This window comes from Gigantopelta aegis, chromosome 7, assembly GCF_016097555.1.
Source record: "Gigantopelta aegis isolate Gae_Host chromosome 7, Gae_host_genome, whole genome shotgun sequence".
NCBI classification, from domain to species: domain Eukaryota; kingdom Metazoa; phylum Mollusca; class Gastropoda; order Neomphalida; family Peltospiridae; genus Gigantopelta; species Gigantopelta aegis.
In genome coordinates this window covers 27,107,678-27,128,588 of record NC_054705.1, presented here as the reverse complement: position 1 = coordinate 27,128,588, position 20,911 = coordinate 27,107,678, and the positions used below count along the sequence as shown (strand labels likewise).

The following is a 20,911-nucleotide window of genomic DNA, read 5'->3' as shown; positions in this document are numbered from 1 at the left end:
TGTAGCAGTAGCAGTTTTCAGTAGCAGTTTTCTGTAGCAGTAGCAGTTTTCAGTAGCAGTTTTCTGTAGCAGTAGCAGTTTTCTGTAGCAGTAGCAGTTTTCTGTAGCAGTAGCAGTTTTCAGTAGCAGTTTTCTGTAGCAGTAGCAGTTTTCTGTAGCAGTAGCAGTTTTCAGTAGCAGTTTTCTGTAGCAGTAGCAGTTTTCTGTAGCAGTTTTCTGTAGCAGTAGCAGTTTTCTGTAGCAGTTTTCTGTAGCAGTAGCAGTTTTCTGTAGCAGTAGTTTTCTGTAGCAGTAGCAGTTTTCTGTAGCAGTAGCAGTTTTCTGTTTTCTGTAGCAGTAGCAGTTTTCTGTAGCAGTTTTCTGTAGCAGTAGCAGTTTTCTGTAGCAGTAGCAGTTTTCTGTAGCAGTAGCAGTTTTCTGTTTTCTGTAGCAGTAGCAGTTTTCTGTAGCAGTTTTCTGTAGCAGTAGCAGTTTTCTGTAGCAGTAGCAGTTTTCTGTAGCAGTAGCAGTTTTCAGTAGCAGTTTTCTGTAGCAGTAGCAGTTTTCAGTAGCAGTTTTCTGTAGCAGTAGCAGTTTTCTGTAGCAGTAGCAGTTTTCTGTAGCAGTAGCAGTTTTCAGTAGCAGTTTTCTGTAGCAGTAGCAGTTTTCTGTAGCAGTAGCAGTTTTCAGTAGCAGTTTTCTGTAGCAGTAGCAGTTTTCAGTAGCAGTTTTCAGTAGCAGTTTTCTGTAGCAGTAGCAGTTTTCTGTAGCAGTAGCAGTTTTCAGTAGCAGTTTTCAGTAGCAGTTTTCTGTAGCAGTAGCAGTTTTCTGTAGCAGTAGCAGTTTTCTGTAGCAGTAGCAGTTTTCAGTAGCAGTTTTCTGTAGCAGTAGCAGTTTTCTGTAGCAGTAGCAGTTTTCAGTAGCAGTTTTCTGTAGCAGTAGCAGTTTTCAGTAGCAGTTTTCAGTAGCAGTTTTCTGTAGCAGTAGCAGTTTTCTGTAGCAGTAGCAGTTTTCTGTAGCAGTAGCAGTTTTCAGTAGCAGTTTTCTGTAGCAGTAGCAGTTTTCTGTAGCAGTAGCAGTTTTCTGTTTTCTGTAGCAGTAGCAGTTTTCTGTAGCAGTAGCAGTTTTCTGTTTTCTGTAGCAGTAGCAGTTTTCTGTAGCAGTAGCAGTTTTCTGTTTTCTGTAGCAGTAGCAGTTTTCTGTAGCAGTAGCAGTTTTCTGTTTTCTGTAGCAGTAGCAGTTTTCTGTAGCAGTAGCAGTTTTCTGTAGCAGTAGCAGTTTTCAGTAGCAGTTTTCTGTAGCAGTAGCAGTTTTCAGTAGCAGTTTTCTGTAGCAGTAGCAGTTTTCTGTAGCAGTAGCAGTTTTCTGTAGCAGTAGCAGTTTTCAGTAGCAGTTTTCTGTAGCAGTAGCAGTTTTCTGTAGCAGTAGCAGTTTTCAGTAGCAGTTTTCTGTAGCAGTAGCAGTTTTCTGTAGCAGTTTTCTGTAGCAGTAGCAGTTTTCTGTAGCAGTTTTCTGTAGCAGTAGCAGTTTTCTGTAGCAGTAGTTTTCTGTAGCAGTAGCAGTTTTCTGTAGCAGTAGCAGTTTTCTGTTTTCTGTAGCAGTAGCAGTTTTCTGTAGCAGTTTTCTGTAGCAGTAGCAGTTTTCTGTAGCAGTAGCAGTTTTCTGTAGCAGTAGCAGTTTTCAGTAGCAGTTTTCTGTAGCAGTAGCAGTTTTCAGTAGCAGTTTTCTGTAGCAGTAGCAGTTTTCTGTAGCAGTAGCAGTTTTCTGTAGCAGTAGCAGTTTTCAGTAGCAGTTTTCTGTAGCAGTAGCAGTTTTCTGTAGCAGTAGCAGTTTTCAGTAGCAGTTTTCTGTAGCAGTAGCAGTTTTCAGTAGCAGTTTTCAGTAGCAGTTTTCTGTAGCAGTAGCAGTTTTCTGTAGCAGTAGCAGTTTTCAGTAGCAGTTTTCAGTAGCAGTTTTCTGTAGCAGTAGCAGTTTTCTGTAGCAGTAGCAGTTTTCTGTAGCAGTAGCAGTTTTCAGTAGCAGTTTTCTGTAGCAGTAGCAGTTTTCTGTAGCAGTAGCAGTTTTCAGTAGCAGTTTTCTGTAGCAGTAGCAGTTTTCAGTAGCAGTTTTCAGTAGCAGTTTTCTGTAGCAGTAGCAGTTTTCTGTAGCAGTAGCAGTTTTCTGTAGCAGTAGCAGTTTTCAGTAGCAGTTTTCTGTAGCAGTAGCAGTTTTCTGTAGCAGTAGCAGTTTTCAGTAGCAGTTTTCTGTAGCAGTAGCAGTTTTCAGTAGCAGTTTTCTGTAGCAGTAGCAGTTTTCTGTAGCAGTAGCAGTTTTCTGTAGCAGTAGCAGTTTTCAGTAGCAGTTTTCTGTAGCAGTAGCAGTTTTCTGTAGCAGTAGCAGTTTTCAGTAGCAGTTTTCAGTAGCAGTTTTCTGTAGCAGTAGCAGTTTTCTGTAGCAGTAGCAGTTTTCTGTAGCAGTAGCAGTTTTCAGTAGCATTTTTCTGTAGCAGTAGCAGTTTTCTGTAGCAGTAGCAGTTTTCAGTAGCAGTTTTCTGTAGCAGTAGCAGTTTTCTGTAGCAGTAGCAGTTTTCAGTAGCAGTTTTCAGTAGCAGTTTTCTGTAGCAGTAGCAGTTTTCTGTAGCAGTAGCAGTTTTCAGTAGCAGTTTTCTGTAGCAGTAGCAGTTTTCTGTAGCAGTAGCAGTTTTCAGTAGCAGTTTTCTGTAGCAGTAGCAGTTTTCTGTAGCAGTAGCAGTTTTCAGTAGCAGTTTTCTGTAGCAGTAGCAGTTTTCTGTAGCAGTAGCAGTTTTCTGTAGCAGTAGCAGTTTTCTGTAGCAGTAGCAGTTTTCAGTAGCAGTTTTCTGTAGCAGTAGCAGTTTTCTGTAGCAGTAGCAGTTTTCTGTAGCAGTAGCAGTTTTCTGTAGCAGTAGCAGTTTTCTGTAGCAGTAGCAGTTTTCAGTAGCAGTTTTCTGTAGCAGTAGCAGTTTTCTGTAGCAGTAGCAGTTTTCTGTAGCAGTAGCAGTTTTCTGTAGCAGTAGCAGTTTTCTGTAGCAGTAGCAGTTTTCAGTAGCAGTTTTCTGTAGCAGTAGCAGTTTTCTGTAGCAGTAGCAGTTTTCAGTAGCAGTTTTCTGTAGCAGTAGCAGTTTTCTAGCAGTTTTCTGTAGCAGTAGCAGTTTTCTGTAGCAGTTTTCTGTAGCAGTAGCAGTTTTCTGTAGCGCTGGCTGCATTAATAAAGATTATTATATGAGCTTTGAGGCCCGTCGGAGCATTTTGTTTTTTAAATGTGAAGTGGGCTAATGATCAGGGATGTTATTAAGCATGACACGACATGTGTGTGTGTGTGTGTGTGTGTGTGTGTGTGTGGGGGGGGGGGGGGTTACCGAGGGCATGCTCCCCAAGGGAAATTTTATAAACTTTAAACGCCTTTTCTTGGCATCTGAATCGCAAAATTAGCCATTTTAATTTTTTTTATTTTAAAACTATTTTAAGCATTATTTTGCAAAGTATTATAACCCAAGAATGTCTTTTTTCTTGGCATCTTGATAGCAAAATTACCCATTTTCAGACGGTAATCACTTCCTCTTTTGGAGTTTTATACGCCAAAAACTATTATTTACAAGAGTTCAAAACCATTACTCTTAGATCTCAATCACTAAATTGTGATGGGGACCCGGGAAAAAGCCATAGAATCAATTTTGCTTCGTATATAAGTATATATAACTATCATGTATTTCACTGTAATTTGCTTCGTATATAAGTATATATAACTATCATGTATTTCACTGTAATTTGCTTCGTATATAAGTATATATAACTATCATGTATTTCACTGTAATTTGCTTCGTATATAAGTATATATAACTATCATGTATTTCACTGTAATTTGCTTCGTATATAAGTATATATAACTATCATGTATTTCACTGTAATTTGCTTCGTATATAAGTATATATAACTATCATGTATTTCATTGTAATTTGCTTCGTATATAAGTATATATAACTATCATGTATTTCATTGTAATTTGCTTCGTATATAAGTATATATAACTATCATGTATTTCACTGTAATTTGACTTTGATAACTTTTTTCAAAGGGCTCTATTCTAAGGACCCCCCCCCCCCCCTCCCCCGGTTCTGTCTAGGTAGAGAGTTAAAAATTTAAAAAAAACGATATAAAAGGGCATTTGTAAATTATAACTTGAACTATTCTAGGGACGGCTCTGTCTAGGTAGGGCAGTTATAACGATACAAAGGGGTATTTGTAAATTATAGCTGTAAAGAGCACTATTCTACAAACAGATGTCTAGATAGGGCAGATATACACAAAAATGACAGAGCCTATTGTTCATAAGTAATTTTGAAAATCTATACAATTTGAAAGCAAAATCTATTAGGCTATCATTATGTAACTTTGATCACGCAACTTTAAGGCGCTCATTACTCGCTTTAGATAATGTGGTCAACCCCATTGAGACTCAGTAACACAGACACAAATCTACAACGCATACACGCACAACTTAACTCCAGGCAGCTTAAAATGCTTACGTGCAAAATAGTTTATATACAAACAAAAAAGGCACTTGAACATTTTGAGGGCACTTTAAACAAAATGTTTGGGTATCGGTAATGTTAATTCATCTTCCTCCATGTTACCGCGATTTCTACGAGTCAAGTAGAATCGATATCGGTAATGTTAATTCATCTTCCTCCTTGTTAACACGATTTCTACGAGCCAAGTGGACCAGATATCGGTAATGTTAATTCATCTTCCTCCTTGTTAACACGATTTCTACGAGCCAAGTGGACCCGATATCGGTAATGTTAATTCATCTTCCTCCTTGTTAACACGATTTCTACGAGCCAAGTGGACCCGATATCGGTAATGTTAATTCATCTTCCTCCTTGTTAACACGATTTCTACGAGCCAAGTGGACCCGATATCGGTAATGTTAATTCATCTTCCTCCTTGTTAACACGATTTCTACGAGCCAAGTGGACCCGATATCGGTAATGTTAATTCATCTTCCTCCTTGTTAACACGATTTCTAAAAGTCAAGTGGACCCGATATCGGTAATGTTAATTCATCTTCCTCCTTGTTAACACGATTTCTAAAAGTCAAGTGGACCCGATATCGGTAATGTTAATTCATCTTCCTCCTTGTTAACACGATTTCTACGAGCCAAGTGGACCAGATATCGGTAATGTTAATTCATCTTCCTCCTTGTTAACACGATTTCTAAAAGTCAAGTGGACCCGATATCGGTAATGTTAATTCATCTTCCTCCTTGTTAACACGATTTCTACGAGCCAAGTGGACCCGATATCGGTAATGTTAATTCATCTTCCTCCTTGTTAACACGATTTCTACGAGCCAAGTGGACCCGATATCGGTAATGTTAATTCATCTTCCTCCATGTTAACACGATTTCTACGAGCCAAGTGGACCCGATATCGGTAATGTTAATTCATCTTCCTCCATGTTAACACGATTTCTAAAAGTCAAGTGGACCCGATATCGGTAATGTTAATTCATCTTCCTCCATGTTAACACGATTTCTAAAAGTCAAGTGGACCCGATATCGGTAATGTTAATTCATCTTCCTCCTTGTTAACACGATTTCTACGAGCCAAGTGGACCAGATATCGGTAATGTTAATTCATCTTCCTCCATGTTAACACGATTTCTAAAAGTCAAGTGGACCCGATATCGGTAATGTTAATTCATCTTCCTCCTTGTTAACACGATTTCTACGAGCCAAGTGGACCAGATATCGGTAATGTTAATTCATCTTCCTCCATGTTAACACGATTTCTAAAAGTCAAGTGGACCCGATATCGGTAATGTTAATTCATCTTCCTCCTTGTTAACACGATTTCTACGAGCCAAGTGGACCCGATATCGGTAATGTTAATTCATCTTCCTCCTTGTTAACACGATTTCTAAAAGTCAAGTGGACCAGATATCGGTAATGTTAATTCATCTTCCTCCATGTTAACACGATTTCTACGAGCCAAGTGGACCCGATATCGGTAATGTTAATTCATCTTCCTCCTTGTTAACACGATTTCTAAAAGTCAAGTGGACCAGATATCGGTAATGTTAATTCATCTTCCTCCATGTTAACACGATTTCTACGAGCCAAGTGGACCAGATATCGGTAATTTTAAAGAATAAACAAAAACAACTTGGTAAAATTACGCACCACAAAATAGCTAACTGTATTTTGCTACCTAAGGGTACAGTTAATGCAAACATTAAAACAAATAATGATGTATTTTTAAGAAACGTATTTAGCTGTTAAAACATTATAGAGACAATAATTTTGCGGCCTGAAATAAAATATAAATTGTTTAGCTGTACGTAAACAGAAAACAGAACATATTATTTCGGACGTAATATCTCTGGAATCGCTTCAATATTTTACTACACACTTATTTAACTATATTTCGTTTCAGATCAGCAAGAACAGCTTTAAAAATCTATAAGAAATTTAAAATTTCCCCTTAACTGTGGGATTACTCAAGTTGGCGCATTAACTGCGGCGTGATTTACCCAACGTCTATTGCTTTATTCGTATGACCAGTGTGTGACAGAGATGCTGTAAAGTGTGTAGCGAGGGGGAAGGAAAGGAGGAAGAAAAACGAAATACAATATATACTCTACCAAAAAAGTTCTGTTACACCTGACTTCTACATCATTTATTTCAGTTAAATGTTACACATTTTATTATGAAGTGACATTGTATGATTACTGAATTATCAAATCGTAGTCCACCCCATTCTGAATTTGAAGTGTTAACGTGATGTGAATCAATCATGGGGTGTCAAAATGTTCAGTATCGGTTATGTCCTCCTCGTACTGCAATTGCAACTGCAGAACGATGAGGTATGGATGCAACAAGATTTTGAATGGTGTTTTGAGGAATGCTTTGCCATTCATCCCGTAACGACAAGTACAGTTCCTGTAGTGTTTGTGGCATAGGGATCCTTTGGCGAACTCTGCAATCCAGGACGTCCCAGGGATGTTCAATTGGGTATAAATCTGGCGATGTTCCTGGGTATGACAAGACACGAGCGTAGGTTTGCTGTTGAAAGTCTCGACAGACACGTGCAATGTGTGACCCGACATTGTCGTACTGCAAGATACCACTACTGACGTTAATCAGCGGAACAACGTGATTCTGTAGTGTCTAGTCCCGGTAGAAGTTGATAACGGTTTGGAGGGAAATTAGTCCTAGTCCAGCAATTTGGATAGCTGTGGAGGTTGCTGCCCTAAATCGATCCCAAAGGTAGAGCAACCGGATTTATCGATCTTGGGCTGGAGTGGTCACTCTTGGTCGGCCTAATTTGTTCTGTACGAGTGCTTCCAGTGTTATTGTAACGCATCCAAAGTCTGCTTTAGGTGGTTCTGCAAACCCCCATATGTCGGGCAACATCACCCTGGTTCACCCTACTTGATGACGTCCAATAGCGTTACGGCATTGTTCTTCTGTAAGCTTTGGCATTGTAACGTCAACCTCTGTGGGAAAAACACAATCTCCGATACTGTCCTTTATACTCCTATGAAAGACCCACAGCGTGTAACTTGTGATAACATTTAGCTGCATGTGTCACGTGCAACCTGTGATTTACCAGTTTCACGTAAAGTTGGATTGAGGGCTGCGTTTTGGAGTCACGATCAAACTTTGATAGTGATTTCATTGCAGGGTATGGATATTGTTTGCTGTGTGTTTAATGAATTATATGTTCATATTTGTCAGACATATTCAAGTAGTTGGTGGTGTAACAGAACTTGTTTTGGAGAGTATAATAAACCCTCCAAACAAAAACAGAAAAGTTTGCTTAATGGCATAGTGATAGACCCCCTATCCCTGTAAAACAAGTAATGATCTTTTATTTTTTGTAAGAAGACATTATTGCACATAATTAGTTTTATCATATATAGACGTTTTTCTAATACATTAAAAAAAAAAAAAAACGTAAACAACAAAACTACTATTTTTTATTTTTAATGAATAAATGAATTACTTTTAGCTGAAGTTGCGTGGGTGTACAGCGGGACCTCCGTATCCTATGATTATTCAACAGCTGAAGTTGCTTCGCAACAAGTCCTTGTACAGAACGTGCAGCCAGTGACATACGAAGTGCAGCCTGTGGCCTATGAAATGCAACCTGTGCAACTTGTGGGCACTCAGCCTTACGTGACATATTGAGAAGGCAGTCGTCACGGCAGTCGTGATTTATGTTTTTGAAACGACAAGTCCAATAACTCATATTACGGATAAAAATTGAATGCTTGAAATGACTTATGCTTTTTATTATTATTATTATTAGTAGTAGTAGTAGTAGAGTATGTGTGTGTGTGTGTGTGTATATATATATATATATATATATATATATATATATATATATATATATATATATATACTTACTGAACAAAATAAGAAACTTCCGCTAACTTTGCTTGAACATAACTTGATGAAAACAAACCGGCGGAATAATTGTTATATATGCGTTTAAAGAGTGTTCCATGATGCATCGTTTGGTGCAAAAATCATGGCCATAGGTTAACAGAAACTGGGAGAAATTTTGACCAAGTGTGTTAAAAAAACCCCACCCATTTAATAACGGGTATGACCACCTCTTGAATTGACCACTGCAGTGCATCACAGGCGCATAGAATTGACTAAAGTGTTGATTTCTGCCTGTGGAATATTGTTCCATTCCTGAATGAGCGCTTGACGAAGTTCGTTGACGTTAGCGGGTGGGTTGGGACGACGCCTCAATCGTCTGTCCAGACTATCCCAGACATGCTCGATGGGGTTGAGATCAGGACTTTTAGCGGGCCAGTCATCAATGAAATCAATGTTATTTTTCCTAAGAAAAGTTACAGTGTCTCTAGCTGTATGAGAGGTGGCATTATCATGCTGAAAAATCGAGATGTTGGCGTTGTTATGGAACAGAGGAATGACGTGATGGAGCGAGAATGTCATCGCGGTAACGTTGAGCATTTAAATTGCCATCAATGACTAGTGGTGAACGATAACCATGTGCAATGGCTGCCCAGACCATGACACAACCCCCACCCCCGAAACGATCTCGTTCAAGAACACAACAGTCAGCATAGCGTTCATTTCTCCTACGGTAGACGCGCACCCTGCCATCATCACGTTGTAAAGAAAATCTGGATTCATCCGAAAAAAGAACGGTATTCCAGCGTCGCCGTATCCAACGAGTGTGTACACGTGCCCAATTAAGACGATTTAGACGATGACGTTGCGTTAAAACGCATCCGACGTAAGGACGTCGTGCATGTAAACCGTTCTCCCGCAGACGATTACTAACACTTTGCCCACTGATTCGGTTATTATGAAGCCCAGGTGTGTTAGCAGCAGTAGCAGTGGCAGTTTGGAATCGATTGCTCGATTGTTCATGATATAGCGGTCTTGACCAAGCGTTGTAACACGTGGACGTCCACGACGTGGCAAGTCGTTGGTGCTTCCTGTCGTTCGAAATCTTACGCGAAGATTTCGTATCGCTCGACTAGAACTCCCAACATGCCTTGCAACGTCTTCTGTCGACATGCCAGCATCAAGCATGCCAATCGCCCGTTCGCGTAAATTATTGGGTATTCTTGGCATGCTAAAAATGCTACAATGTAAAAAACGTTAATTTAAAAAAAAAAATTTGAAGCGTTTTCGTTCATTTGACAACAATGTCAGTAAGACAAGTAAAACAAATTGACCGAATACTATACGGAACATGTCGAACCATGCATGCACGTCGACGATTAACAGTGCAAAAATAATCGATAAAATTCATGAATCATGATAATACTACCTATATAATTTCATTACACAATTAATTCTTTAACACCACAAATACTATATGTACAAATCGGAAGTTTCTTTTTTTGTTCAGTATATATATATATATTTTTTTATTATTTTTTTTTATTATTATTATTTTTTTTGCAATAACAGACACAAACAGTGGATTAGCTGTTGTATTAGGGATACTGACATGCTGTACTAGACTTAATCATAAACGTACAATATGGGGGTCGAGGGAGGGGGTGTCCCAGTGCTACACTCGGGCAAAAATATGGAAAAGTTTCCCTGAAACCTTTTCACGATGTATTTACATCACATTACTCACAACATTAGTTCGCTTGGAACCCTGTTTAGCTGTTTGGTAATAATGCAAATAATGCCAAATATTAATAAATGTTTTTATCCAAATTCAATAATGTTCGTTTAATTGGAGCAAAACTCTTCTCCCCCACCCTCCCCAAAAACAAACAACCCACACACGCACGCACAAGAATAAATAATTTTCATTATAGTTGTCTGTGGTTCTTTTATAAAGCCTGTTCATTCATTCATTCATTCATTTCATCTTATTTTCGTGCTTAATCCAATTAAGGGTAAAACACGCTATTCTGGGCACACACCTCAGTTATTTGGGCTGTCTGTCCAGGACAGAGAGTTAGTGGTTACGTATTAGTGGTTAGTGAGAAACAAATCCGTATAGTGGCCTTACACCTACCCACTGAGTCGGTAAAACTCGTTCTGTGTGGGAAGGAAGGAAATGTTTTATTTAACGATGCACTCAACACATTTTATTTACGGTTATATGGCATCAGACATATGGTTAAGGACCACACAATATTGAGAGAGAAACCCGCTGTCGCCACTTCATGGGCTACTCTTTTTCGATTAGCATCAAGGGATTTTTTATATGCACCATCCCACAGACAGGGTAGTACATACCACGGCCTTTGATATGCCAGTCGTGATGCACTGGCTAGAACGTTCTGGGTGGGAGCCGGTACTGAACTGCGAACGCAGTACCTACCAGTCTCATGCCCGATGGCTTAACCACTACACCACCCGGCGGAGGTGGGGTGGGGTGGGGTGGGGGGTAAGGTCTTGAGAAGCGCGGAGTAGGTCACTAAAACACACCGGGTCGCGCACATAGAAACACTGCTATAGTAGCAAGGATGGCACTTGAGAGCCATGTGTACTCGTTGACCCCGGGTCACGTGGCGACGCTGACCTCTAAGCGTGGGGGCGTGGCCCAATGACATTATGGCGTGGGGACGCCAACACTGACCTGCTTGAGTGCATGTACCTCTGGGTTAATGGCTATGGCAGCTGGGTGACCTTTAAGCGTGGGACGCTACTCTAACGGGGTTAATGACTTTGGCAGCTGTCAGATGACCTCGGTGACCTGGGTGAATAGGTTTGGCAGCTGTCGAGGGAAAATTTCACCAGGGCGTTGACCTCAAAGCGTGGCGAAAGTGTAAAATAATGGATTGTGTAGCTGTCGGGAGTGTGGATAAGAACAAACTGGTTTCAACCAGTTCTATAAACGCGTCCAGACCTCGAGTTAGCGTGGGTACGCCATTCAGAGAGTATAAACAAATCCAGAGCTAGAACGATAGGCATTCGCTCACAGACGTTGCTAGAAAAAGAGGTACAACTTTGATGATCTTTACAATATATTCTTCTTCTTCTTTGTTCAATTTTTTAAAAATTGTCTCATATAGATATTCCGATCTGAGTGATGAATTGAGCAGTTGTTTGCAAGTCCTCCATGAATCCCCAGAGCTTCTGATGTAGGTCTGTTCCATACGGCTAGAAGTGGCTTCTCTCTGATATTATATATAAAATGGCATCGGGATATTCAAGAAGCACTACAGAAGGCAATGAAACCAGATGTCAGATAGATCTTGCTAAGTGTGGAATAACCTTCTCAAAGAAAGGTGGCCTACAGCGTCACATGAAGACTGTCCATGGCACTAAACAATTCGATTGTGATCATTATGAATTGTCTTTTACCAGAAAAGATAACCTTAAGTGCAACACCAAGAAGCATTGTCCTAGTATGCCAACTGTGTCAAACCATAATATTCAAATGAACCGTTGTGCCAACAATAAGTCATGTGCTTCCAGTGGATTAATATTCATTCACAATCCATTCTGCTAACATTACAGGTTTTTATTGAGAATCCCCTATATTCACAATGTGTTCAGAACATAAACGTTTCAGACACGTGTGTACTACTTAATGGTGACATTGCTATTCACATTCGTCAGTATCCCACCAAGAAAGGCGTCCCACTGACGATGAAACAGTGCTTGAAATTAGCGACTGGGAAACAAACGTAACCTAACATACAATAATGTAACCCAACGTACCATAATGTTATGTAACGCAATGCAACGTAACGTAAACTAACTTAACCTACTGTAGCCTAACGTAACATAACTTATGCAACACAGCCTAACATAACAACGTTATGTGACGTAACGCGACATAACGTAACGTAACCTAACCTAACCTAACCTAAGGTAACGTATCATAACCTAACGTAAAGTAACCCATCGTTACGTAAAGTAACGTAACCTAACGCAACCTAACGTAATGTAATCTAACCTAACGTAACATAATATACAATAATGTAACATAACATTATGTAACGTAACCCAACGCAGCATAACCTAGCGTAGCGTTAGGTAACTATATTTAACGTAACATAAAGCAACCCCACTGGCTGGTCAATGCCTTGATGCCCCAGTGACTGGTCAGTGCCTTGATGCCCCAGTGGTTGGTCGGTGCCTAGATGCCCCAGTGGTTGGTCGGTGCCTTGGCGCCCCACTGGCTGGTCGGTGCCTTGGTGCCTCAATGGCTGGTCGGTGCGCTGGTGTGCCATTGAATAGTCGGTCCCCTGGTGCCCCACTGACTCGTCGGTGCGCTGGGACCCCTCTGCCGTGTCGATGTCATAGGTCCCCACTGGCTGTGCGGTGCCTTGGTGCCCCAGTGTCTGTTCGGTGCCCTGGCGCCAAACTGGCAGCTGTGTGCCCTGGGGCCACACAGGCTGGTCGGTGCTCTGACGCCCCACTGGCTGATCGATGCCCAGGGACCCCACTGGCTACCGACCCTGACGCCCCACTGGCTGGTCGGTGCTCTGGGACCGCTCTGGCCGGTCGGTGCCCTGGGGACTCATTGCCTGGTCGGTGCCTTGGGGCCTCACTGGCTGGTCGGTGCTCTAACCCCCACTCTCTGGTCGGTGCCCTGATGCTCGACTGGCTGATCGGTGCCCTGACGGAGCCCTGGGGCCCCTCTGAGTAGTCGGTGCCATAGGGCCCCACTGGCTAGTCTTTGCCCTGGCGCCCCACTGGTTGGTCAGTGCCATAGGGCCACACTGGGAGGTCGGTGTCCTGATTCCCCACTGGCTGGTTGGTGCCCTGGGGCCCACTGCCTGGTCGGTGCCATGGGGCCCACTGCCTGGTCGGTGCTCTGACGCCCCACTGGCTGATCGATGCCCAGGGACCCCACTGGCTACCGACCCTGACGCCCCACTGGCTGGTCGGTGCTCTGGGACCGCTCTGGCCGGTCGGTGCCCTGGGGACTCATTGCCTGGTCGGTGCCTTGGGGCCTCACTGGCTGGTCGGTGCTCTAACCCCCACTCTCTGGTCGGTGCCCTGATGCTCGACTGGCTGATCGGTGCCCTGACGGAGCCCTGGGGCCCCTCTGAGTAGTCGGTGCCATAGGGCCCCACTGGCTAGTCTTTGCCCTGGCGCCCCACTGGTTGGTCAGTGCCATAGGGCCACACTGGGAGGTCGGTGTCCTGATTCCCCACTGGCTGGTTGGTGCCCTGGGGCCCACTGCCTGGTCGGTGCCATGGGGCCCACTGCCTGGTCGGTGCCCTGGGGCCCACTGCCTGGTCGGTGCCTTGGCACCCCAGTGACTCGACGATGCTCTGGGGCCCCTCAATGAGGTAAATTATACTACTCAAAAGAATTTAAGGGTCAGACGATTTTTTCGACATTATTTTCTGAATGTCAATTATATTAGCTAGACCATAATGTCACACCATTTTGACGAAGGTGGGTTTAAGCAACCCATAAATGAATTAAAATCCACTGTCATTGACACTGTCGACTAGTTCTAATGGCGAAAACATGCTTACATTTGCACGTAAATTAGGGCGAAAGCGAAAGGTCTGTTAAGTGCCCATAACTTGCTTTTTCACAAAGCGCTTCATTTGCACGCTTTGCATGTGTATTCCATGTTCCCAATGCTGAATTTCCGTATAATTGGAGCTTGCGTTCGTGTACAGTGCACACTCCAAATTCGACAATGGTACGACGTCAACTGACTATCGAAGATCGAGGAAGGGCTATTGCTTGGCTTCAGGATGGCAATACGCAAAGAAATGTTGCTCTGAGACTTGGTGTCAGTCAGAGTGTCGTTGGCCGACTGTGGCAACGGTACCAAGCAACAAATTCTGTTCGAAATCGTCCACGTTCGGGAAGACCCCGAAGCACTACAAATAGAGAGGACCGCTACATCACCAATATGGCTCTACGTCAACGCACAACCACAGCACGCCGATTACGTGACAATCTGCGGACTGCGACTGGAACTCGAGTGTCTAATCAAACCATACGCAATCGTCTGAGAGCCAATAATCTACGCTGCCGTCGCCAGGCTGATCGACCACCACTCCTACCACGTCACAGAACGGCCAGACGTCACTGGTGCACACTTCATCTGCGGTGGCAACGTGTTCAGTGGGGTCGAGTGATGTTCACTGATGAGTCCAGGTTTAGTCTCCAGTTCAACGACGGTCGGGTTCGTGTCTACAGACGTCCTGGGGAGCGCTTCGCTGACGTTAACGTTAGACAACGTCACCGGTTCGGTGGTGGCAGCGTCATGGTGTGGGGCGGCATCTCTATCCACCACAGGACCCCCCTCTATTTGGTGGATGGCAATCTGAATGGAATCCGCTATCTGAATGAGATTATCCGGCCGTTGGTTCTCCCAGGCCTTCAGCAGATTGGCGGCGGGGCATTTCTGCAGGATGACAATGCCAGACCCCACCGCGCCAGGGTGGTAACCGACTTTCCCAGACAACAAGGTGTCGCCAGAATGGATTGGCCAGCATATTCGCCTGACTTGGCCCCAATAGAGCACGCCTGGGACGAATTAGGCAGGAGAGTTCGGGATAACCATGCCCCTCCGGCCAACCTTCATGATCTGGGTCAACTTCTTATGGCAGAGTGGCAGGCCATTCCCCAAGAGTTCTTCAGACGTCTGATCAACAGCATGAGGCAACGATGTGTCGAGTGTATTCGCGCCAGGGGTGGATTCACACACTATTAAACGAATGTTCTAATGTGTAAAATCCGTTTGACAACCTTCAACTTTGACAGCATGTCATGTGACTTTCTTGTATACAGTGACGTTTATTTGTGTGTTTTTTGTAAATATGGAACAATAAATTAAATTTTTGGTGTAGTTTACATCATCAATCTAATACACTCTGAAACTTATTTGGTTATGAATTTTTGACCCTTAAATTCTTTTGAGTAGTATATATATTGACACGACATTGTAATCAACGTACTAGTAAACAAATAGACAAGGCTTCATTTTCTAGTAACGCAGAACATTATGTTGTGTAGTAAGCAAAATGATTGTGCCACAATGGTTTTGTCTGTGCAGGCATATACCCATATATCCATTTTTGGGGGTTATTTTTCGGGTTACATGTCTCGACCCCTCACCGTAAACTTCACTCGCCTCCGTGTAGACCCCCTTCCCATGCTAAAAGCAGTGGCACTGTGTACGGAACTGCGTAAACAACCGAAACCAAAACAAACCAACAACAAATTAAACAACAAAATAACCCTCGCTCCCCCCTCATCCCCCCAAAAGTAAATAAAATAAAAATAAATAATAATAATAGTCGCTTGCTCAATCCCCTGCTTAAGCAAATTTTGTTTTCTGGTGGGGGTTTTTCCCTCGACAATTGTCCGGCGGAGCGTGCCACCCCTATAAACGTTGCTCACCTCAGTCTAGACCCCCCCCCCCCCCCTTGTTAAAATTCCTGCACACGCGCACTCAGTGGTCCTGTGTACTATTGCTCCGTAAAAGAAAACCCCCTAAAATAACACACAATAATAATAATTTAAAAAAAATAAAAAAATAAACCAAACAATAAATAACAAATAATAATAATAATAAATAAAAAATCGTGAGTTTATGTTCCAACAGGGATATGGTTTAATAATAGTTTTTGTGTATAATTTGTTACTTAAAACGTAAGATGGCTGGGGAGAAGGTTAATCACTATTTTAATGTGGCTGGTGGCTGGTGGAAAATAGGGAGCTGGGTTAAAGTGTTTTATTGTGTAATATGGTATGTACCAATCTTTAAAACGTTCCAAGATTGGGGAGAGACATATGGATCAGGGATAACGACTGTTTTATTCTGTATTATTTATGTCCCACCCTTTCAATGATAAGAAAAGCTGGGCAGAGACTTGGTTTCTGACTATTTTATTCTGTAATTTGCTACGTTCTGCCATTTAAACGTAAGAAGGCTGGGGAGAGACAGGGAGCTGGGTTGATGACTGTTTTATTGTGTAATTTGTTACATCCCGATCTTTGAAACATAAGCAGGCTGGGAAGACACAGGGAGCTGTGTTAATTACGGTTTTATTGTGCAATTTGTTACGTCCCGACCCTTTCAAAAGAAAGGCTGGGGAGAGACAGGGAGCTGGGTTGATGACTGTTTTATTGTGGAATTTGTTACGTCGTGCCCTTTTAAACACAAGAAGGTTGGGGAGAGAGACCGGGAACTAGGTTAATGACTATTTTATTGTGTAATGTTTTATTTCTCGACCTATGATATGTAAGAAGACATGGACGAGACATGGAGGTGGGATAAAAAGGCAAGAAGGTTTGAGTGAGACAGGTTAATAACTGTTTTATTGTGTAATTTGTCACAACCTAATGTTTGAAACATAAGAAGCCTGGAGAGAGAGAGAAAGAGAGAGAGAGAGAGAGAGAGAGAGAGAGAGAGAGAGAGAGAGAGAGAGAGAGAGAGAGAGAGAGAGAGAGAGAGAGAGAGAGAGAGAGAGAGAGAGCTACTTACTGGACTATTGTTAAGTTTTTACGTCCGACCTTTTCAAACGAAAGAAAGGCTGGCGAGAGACAGGGAGCTGGGTTAATGATTGTTTAATTGTGTAATTTGTCAAATCTCGATCTTTGAAACGTAAGTAGGCTGGCAAGAGACAGGGAGGTGGGTTAGTGATTGTTTTATTTTGCAATTTGTTACATCCCTATCGTTGAAACGTAAGCAGCCTGGAAAGAGACGGGGTGCTGGATTAGTTACGGGTTTTTTAAAATGCAATTCGTTGCATCCCGACATTAAAACGTAACTAGGTTTGGGAGAAACGGGTGTCTGGGTAAGTTACTATTTTAATGTGCAATTTCTTACGTCCTGTCCTTTAAAACGTAAGGTGCCTGGGGAGATTCAGGGATCTGGCTTACTGAGTGTGTTTGTGTGTGTGTGTGTGTGTGTGTGTGTGTGTGTGTGTGTGTGTGTGTGTGTGTGTGTAATGTGTTACGTCACGACACTTAAAATGATTTCAGACAATGAACTGGGTTAATTGTGTTCTATTTTGCAATTTGATAGTTTCGATCCTTAAAACGTAATGTCGAGATAGAGTAGAGTGAGCTGGGTTAATGACTATTTTATTGTGCAACTTGTTACGTCCAGCCCTTAAAAGCGTAACATGTATGCTGTGGACAGAAGGCAGGGCCAGTTCCAGTCCTCTAACTGGGTATGGGGTTAGGGTGCTAGCAGCCAGGGCCAATTCAAGAGCGAAAACTGGGTACGGGGTTGTGGTGTGGATGGCAGTGAGGGCCAGTTCGAGTGCTCTCACTTGGTCTGAGATTTGGGGTGTGAAAAGCAAGCAGAGCCAGTTCCAATCCTCTGGGTATGGGGTTGGGGTGTGTGACAGGTGCCAGGGCCGGTTCAATAGTGAAAACTTGTTGCTGGGAGGGCATGCGTGCTAACTGGGTAACGGGTTGGTGTGTGGAAGCAGGCAGGCCCAGTTCTAGTGTGTAAACTGTGTATGGTGTGGACAGAAGTCAGGGCCAGTTCCAGTCCTCCAACTGGGTGTGGGTTTAGGGTGTGTGCCAGCTGCCAGGGCCGGTCCAAGAGCGACAACTGGGTACGGGGTTGGGACGTGGACAGCAGGCAGGCCCAGTTCAAGTGTGCTAACTGGGTACGGGGTTGCGGTGTGAATACCAGGCAGGGCCATTTCGAGTGCTCTCACTTGGTCTGAGATTGGGGGTTTGGACATCAGGCAGGGCCAATCCAGTCCTCTAACTGGGTATGGGGTTCGGGTGTGTGACAGTTGCCTGGGCCGGTTCAATAGCGAAAACTGGGTACGGGGTTTGTGTGTGGACAGCAGGCAGGGCCAGTTCTAGTGTGTAAACTGGATACATTGATGGAGTATGGACAGTAGGCAGGGCCAGTTCAAATGCGCTCTGGGTACAGGGTTGGGGTGTGGACAGCAGGTAGGGCCAATTCAAGAGCGACAAGTGGGTATGAGGTTGGAGTGGACAGCATGCAGGGCCAGTTGAAGAGCATAAACTGGATACATTGATGGGGTATGGACAGCAGACAGGGCCAGTTCTAGTGCACTCAGTGGGTATGGGGTTAGGGTGTAGACAGCTGCCATTGCCAGTTCAAGAGCGACAACTGGGTACGAGGTTGGCATGTGGACAGCATGCAGGGCCAGTTCAAGTATGCCAACTGTGTACAGGGTTGTGGTGTGGACAGCAGGCACGGCCAGTTCCCTTCCTGTAACTGGGTACGGGGTTGGGGTGTGTGACAGATGCCAGTGCCGGTTCAATAGCGAAAACAGGATACGGGGTTGGGGCATGGACAGCAGGCAGAGCGAGTTATAGTGCGAAAACTGAATGGTGATTGGGTGTGGAAAGCAGGCACGGCCAGTTCTAGTCCTTTGACTGGGTATGGGGTTGGGGTGTTTGATAGATGCCAGTGTCACAGATGGACGAGAGATTGACTATCTGTAAGACATTGTCCAAGAAACAAGTCAAACAAACCATTTCAACAAATTTATATACAAAATATGAATATACAAAATGACGATTTCACTCGAAACACATCACTACCCCAACCTTAAATTAACCCCCCCAAAAAACTGTATTCGGGTGTCCATGGTAACCCAGTCTGAACCAACTAGCTTCTAGTCAATGTTCGAGCCTTAGTTAAATAATCATTTTAAACCAGTTCAGTTTGCATCAGTATAAACTCATCTGAAATTCATTGTCATTGCGAATACTATCAATATCTTGATGACGACCAGACACTAGCACATCTTGGATGGTTGGCTGTTGACATCTCTTGCAGTCATCCTAACAACAATCCGCCACCACGCTAGTCTGTAGACATCTCTTGCAGATGGTTCTCCTACAGTTCCGTTGGTCACATCTGTGTCATTCCTCGCACCCAGTTATAGCTCACATAGCTATCATAGCTCTCGTAGCTCACATACTTCTCATGGTTTTGGCTCACGCTCAAACCCAAAGGTTCTCGTGGTTCTGGCTCACGCTCAAACCCAAAAGGCTGAAACAAAAATGTCTACAAATAGGCTCACTTAATATAATTATGGCAATAAACTACCACCTCATTATCAAGCCCGTCTGACACTTATAAAAACTATTGTAACAATAAACCAAATTAACCTTAACCCCTTGTTTTGTACCATTTTTACTCCTGGCGCACAACAACACAAATTACGCTTAACCCTCTAATACGGTCAGTTACACAACCGAAAACATACACTATACACACACCCAAGACCCAAGTATCCTATAACAAAGTAAAACTACCTAAGTTATAGCACCTGATTATGCACTAATATACAACACCACTTACATGTATATCTAAATACAAACAAATAAACAACCCTATTAATAATCACCACAAACAAATTACAATTAACTAAATTGCCCTGTATTTGAGTCTTGGGGAAAAATATAGTCAAACTACCTGTCCAAAAGACTAAACCACATACCTCCTAAGAGCCATTTCCCAGTCAACTTGCCTGCTGGAAACCTTCTTGGCAAATGCACTGATGAACAGACAGGTGACGTTTACCTTTCCCACAGCCTGCATGCTTTTTACCTGCAGCTTAATTTCCCACTGAAGAAACTCAATATACTACTCATAAAAAGTTATGACAACGTTTTGACAATTTACCCAGTATGCTCATGCTCTACCAGATATGACAAAATATTGGGCATTTATTATATAAACCCCCTTTAACATCATAAAATACATAAAACTAATCTTTTCTGTGACAATACCCTTCCCCTTAGGGAAAAATAATATATATATATATATTTATTTTTTTACAAAAAAAATTAAGAAACCTTAAAATTCAACATAATACACTACTTTCCTCAAACTCTACATACATTCACTATCAAATACCATACCACATTAAGATCATATATAACATCTAAAACACTACATCCTCAATATGTCTATATATTGTATAGTTCTTTGAAATCAGCACAACTGGCATTCTAATCTGATTCTAATCTACTTAGATAATCTGCTCCAACATTCTCCGTCCCTTTGATTGCTTCTATGCGAATTCTGTAGGGTTGCAGCAGTAATGCTCATCTCATCAACCTAGCATTAGCCATTTTAGCCTTGTTTAAGTATGTTAGGGGATGATGATCAGTTTCCACGACAAATGACTTGCCATAAAGATACCTCTGCATCTTTTGGACACCCCACACCAAAGCTAAACATTCCTTCTCAATAGTAGCATAAGACTGTTCACGGGTAACAATTTCCTACTTGCATAAGCCACTGGCAATTTTTCCCCATTCTCCTCCTGCAACAGTATAACACCAACTCCTCGATCCGAAGCATCAGTCCTCAGAATAAATGGTCTCTCAAGATCAGGAAGTTTTAGAATAGGACTGCAAATCATTGCTTTCTTCAGTGACTGAAATTCATGTTCATGGGCTTCTGTCCAACCCACATGGTTTGGATTTCCTTTCCTCGTTAGGTCAGTAAGTGGAACAGCAATCATTGAACAGCAAAAT

At 42.6% G+C, this 20,911-nt stretch overlaps 1 protein-coding gene across 1 annotated transcript in view; it reads left to right on the top strand.

Annotated features, from left to right (window-relative positions):
• The window catches only part of LOC121377430 (mucin-2-like), a 42,755-nt gene extending 34,499 nt beyond the window's left edge, over positions 1–8,256 (top strand). Inside the window, exon 5 of the mRNA XM_041505414.1 lies at positions 7,992–8,256. Coding sequence (XP_041361348.1) covers positions 7,992–8,170 — 179 coding nt within the window. The 3' untranslated portion in view covers positions 8,171–8,256. The remainder of the gene's footprint in view (positions 1–7,991) is intronic.
• Positions 8,257–20,911: the final 12,655 nt, after the last annotated feature.